At 53.6% G+C, this 4,282-nt stretch overlaps 1 protein-coding gene across 1 annotated transcript; it reads right to left on the bottom strand.

Moving 5' to 3' along the window:
• Positions 1-216: 216 nt before the first annotated feature.
• PRSS2 (serine protease 2) lies at positions 217-3,880 on the bottom strand. The gene is made up of 5 exons (XM_070266035.1): positions 3,726-3,880; positions 2,551-2,710; positions 1,251-1,504; positions 722-858; positions 217-422 (listed from the first exon to the last, which is right to left on the bottom strand). Exons 1-5 carry the CDS (start codon positions 3,763-3,765, stop codon positions 270-272), a joined length of 744 nt encoding a protein of 247 aa, XP_070122136.1. The 5' UTR covers positions 3,766-3,880; the 3' UTR covers positions 217-269.
• Positions 3,881-4,282: the final 402 nt, after the last annotated feature.

The raw sequence follows: 4,282 nt of genomic DNA, 5'->3' as shown, positions 1-4,282 counted from the left end.
AAACGTACTTTCCTCTAGAAGATAGCCCCCCGCTGCCCCGTGCTTATTATGTTTTGGATTCCATCTCTTCACATGCTGCTAAATTAGTATTCCATAAAACACATTGTGGTAGGTGGGGTGCTCTGCTCACCTGTGAGGGGTAGAGCCCTGTCTGACCTCAGATGGGAGGGGGTTTCCCAGAGCCGGGGGGCCGGAGGGAGCAGGTACAGACACAGGTGGTTGCGCAGGGTCAGTTTATTAGCATAGTGATAGCAGAGAGACCGAGGGCTTTAGCTGTTGGCAGCGATGGTCTGCTGAATCCAGTCCACGTAGTTGGACACCTTGGTGTAGACTCCAGGCCTGTTCTTCTGGGCACAGCCATAGCCCCAGGAGACAATTCCCTGGAGCTGTCCATTGCAGACCACAGGGCCCCCAGAGTCACCCTGGAGAGGAAGAAGGCGGGACAAGTTTTATAAAGAGAGAGAAAAGGGGTAATAGAGCCACATGCAATCTGAACATTAAAAGACCCTGTTCAGGTCATCCCTGTGGCTCCACATCCTTCTCATGGTGGCCCATTCTTACTTAGGAGACAACATGCCACACAAACTACCCTTCCACACTTCTCCACTGGACCACTGCACGGAGTCCCCTCTGTCAGCCCCACAGCCTCGGTGTTCAAGTCCCCCTCCCAGGTGGGCCTTGTGGATGGGCAGGGGTCTCAGCCAGCGAAGGGTCCAGTCACCTGGCAGGAGTCCTTGCCTCCCTCCAGGAAGCCGGCACAGACCATGTTCTTGGTGATCTCCCCGGGGTAGGAGGCCTCGCACTCAGCCTGACTCAGCAGCGGGGCTTCCAGGCACTGCAGCAGGTCTGGGTAGTTGCCTGTGGGGAGTAGGAAGAGATCAAGGAAAGGAGAAATGGGGGTCAGACCAGGATGGGCCACAGTAATCCAGTGCCAAACACCGAGGGCAGCCAGGAGAGGACCCCAGGAACGTAAGCCTCAGCAAGGAACAGTGGATTTTAGTTTCCAGAATGATCAGTGTTGAACCCCTCCCTAGAAGTGATCATAGCAAGTGTGTATTTGTCCTGTCTTTGGATTCAAGGGGTCAACTCCTTAAGACTTTGTGTCTCTCTGGTACCTAGCTCAGAGCTCTGTGTGTAGCGGGCACTTGATGTTATCTGTAGACTGGAAGGAAAGGGTCCAAGCCCAGGGGCATGCTTGGTTGTGAGCAATGTGGGAAGTCAGAGGGTGAAGTAGTGAGGGTCCCACTCACTGCCAGAGCTCAGGGTGTTGCCCCAGCCAGAGATGAGGCACAGGGTTCCAGCAGGAGCACTGGCCCTGGGCAGGGAGATGGAGGACACCCGGGCATTGATGACTGCAGGCGAGGCGAGCTTAATCAGCAAGATGTCATTGTCCAGGGTCCAGCTGTTGTACTTGGGGTGGCGGATGATCTTGGCCGCGTTGATGAACTGTTCGGTCCCTTCCACGACTTCGATGTTGTACTCTCCTAGTCTCACCTGGATGCGGCTGTTGGGAAGGGAAGCACGGTGAAGGCCCTTGCTCCACTCCCCACTTTTCCCCAGGGCTCTTGAGCTTCCTGCTCACGGGCGGGGGTGTGGCAATATCACAGGGCTGGAGGGGTGGTGGGTCAGTGCAGGTGTGAGACCAAGAACCTTTCTGCTTCAGAGGTAGTTGGTGGTGGAGTAAGGATGAGGTGAAGGGATGCAGTTGGGGATCGCTCCTCAATCTGCCTTCCCAGTGCCTTTCCCACAAGCCCCCTCTTGCATCCAGTAACATGGGCATAAACAAGCTGCTTGAGTTTCCCTGGAAATTCTTCATCCTCCACAACTTGCTAATCGCATGCAGTGACTTTGACTCCTTCCCTTCCTGGTCTGGTAAGCAGCATCATTCTGTATGATCTAACCCAGTGGGTCTCAAAGTGTGGCCCCAGGACGCGCAGCCTCAGCATCAGCTGGGAACTTCTTAGAGATGCAGACTCTCGGTTCACATCGCAGACCTGCTGAATCAGGGACTCGGGGTCGGGGGGCAGAGACCCCTGTTTCAGCAGGTCCTCCAGGGGATTCTGCTGCACACTCAGGTTTGAGAACCTCTGGTCTAGGCAGTGATTCTCAGCTCTACCTGGAGAGTAGACTCACCAGAGGGAGAGGGCATTAAAAGCTCACCGATATTCAGACCCTCTTCGGGAAAATTCTGAGCTAATTGCCCCGAGACAGGACCCAGGCATCAGTATTTTCTGAAAGTTTCTTAGATGCTTTTAATGTGTGCCCAGCTGGCACGGGTTACTTGTATATAGTCCTTGCCTATTTTCCCATTAGGCCTTACCACCCCAAAACAGTCCCTCCCTGCTTTTACACTCCACAGCCTTGGCTGTTTTATCCATTTGTTTGGGGCGTGATGGGATTCCTGTCCTGTGCCTCCCTTCACTTGAGTCACCTGCTGGTTGACAACCTCTCCATCACATTTCCCATCTGTCTCACTCAACCCCAGAACTCCTCTGCACTGACCCCAGGGTCCTGAGCAGTGGGCTTTGCAGTCAGGGGCCCAGCACTTACGATTTGTAGCAGTGAGCCGCGGACACCACCCACTGGGCATTGATGAGGGAGCCACCACAGAAGTGGTAGCCAGAGTTCAGGGACACCTGGTAGGGGATGGAATTCTCCTCACAGGTGTAGCCCCCGACGATCTTGTCATCATCGTCAACGGGGAAAGCAACTTGAGTGGAAATAGGAAGAGAGAAGACCACTCAGCAGGACGTTGGAGGGTGGGGTCCAGAGTGCTGTGGCTGCATCATGCTAGTTAGGATCCTTCACAAGCCCAGTGATGATAGACAGCAGCAAGGGGGCGCTACCATCCCCAGTCAGGATCACAGGATGTGTGTCTCCTGAGTCTCTCTGTGTGTCTGCAGGGCACGAAGCTAGGTGCCCTGACCTGCTCAGACTCAGACCTCTACTGGAGCTGCCAGGGCAGGGATACCAGAAATGCTCTCACAGTGCACTCAGTGTGATTCCAGTAGGAATGTGGTTCTTTAGCTCACTGAATGCTTCTCTCTCTTTTTCATCACTGATCTACTCCCTGTGGCTATTTGAGCCCAGATTGTCGGGATAGGTTGCCTAGCTAGCAAAATCTGGCTAAGTAGCCCTGGCTATATCCAGCTTCTCTCATAGCTCAAATCTGCGCAGCGAGGCCAAGGAGAGCAGGCCCATGAGGCAAGACAAAAGTAGGCACTGTTATTGGTCAATAGAACAGTGACTCTCGACCTTGGCTACACACCTGGGAATCTTAAAATCGCCTGAGATGTTTAAAAATTCAGTGCAGAGGCCACACCCCAGACCAGTTAAATCAGAATTCTAGGGCTAGGGCTCTGGGGTGAGTAGTTTTTCAACCTCCCAGGTGCATCTGAGGTTAAGAACAGCTATGAGCTTACCAAGAGCTGTCACAACCAAGTCTTTTTAAGACCACCGGTTCATTTCATGGACCGTGTCCACCTGGTCTCCCTTTCCAGCCTCTCCAAACAAAGGCCCGATATGGATGAATGGTGGGGCTGGGAGTGGAGTCAGGCAGGTGAGAGGTGAGGCTTAAAGAGAACCCAAGAATGGAAGGAGGGGTGCTAGACAGGAAATGGACTATCAGAGCCCGGGCCAAATCAGAGCAGCAGCAAGAATGGTGGAGCATGTATCTCCACCAGCAGAGGGGGCCAGTGGGGCATGAAGCAATGCAGGCAACTCACCAGCAGCTCCCACAAAGGCAAGAACCACAAGTGGATTCATGGTGGTAGAAGTATGACTGAGTGGGTGGTGGAGAGCCTTTATAGCTCCTACCGTGAGGGAGCGGGTGCAAGTGAGGGCAGAGGGTCACTGCTCTGCCCAGGACAAACACACCTGCAGCTTTCCCCTTCCCAGGGTCTTGCATCAGCTTGGCTATATTTAGCAGCTCTGTGGATTTGTGACCTACAGGTGATAAGGAAACTTACCTTCTGAGGGCAGAGAGGAAGACCAGCTGATTCTTGGAAGGATTTTGGGGTGGGGAACACAGGGGAAGCCAAGCACCCACATATCACAGCTGGGCCTTCTGAAGCTGAGGAGATGAGGGTTGGGAGGAGGAATAATGACCTCAGCCCCTGGAAATCCTCTGACCTCATGGAGATTTACTTCACTTCCTTTAAGGGAGGGCTGATACGGGTGGTAAACTTTTCTGCTCCTGGAGCCCCCTAAGAGGAAAGAAGTCTTGTCTAAGTCTTATATCTGTGAGCATGAAGACCCTTCTCTTGAGTCCAAACCACTGGGC

This window comes from Equus caballus, chromosome 4 (genome assembly GCF_041296265.1).
Source record: "Equus caballus isolate H_3958 breed thoroughbred chromosome 4, TB-T2T, whole genome shotgun sequence".
In the NCBI taxonomy this organism is placed as follows: Eukaryota; Metazoa; Chordata; class Mammalia; order Perissodactyla; family Equidae; genus Equus; species Equus caballus.
Note: the sequence above shows the minus strand (reverse complement) of the source record. Positions and strands in the feature narration are given on the sequence as shown.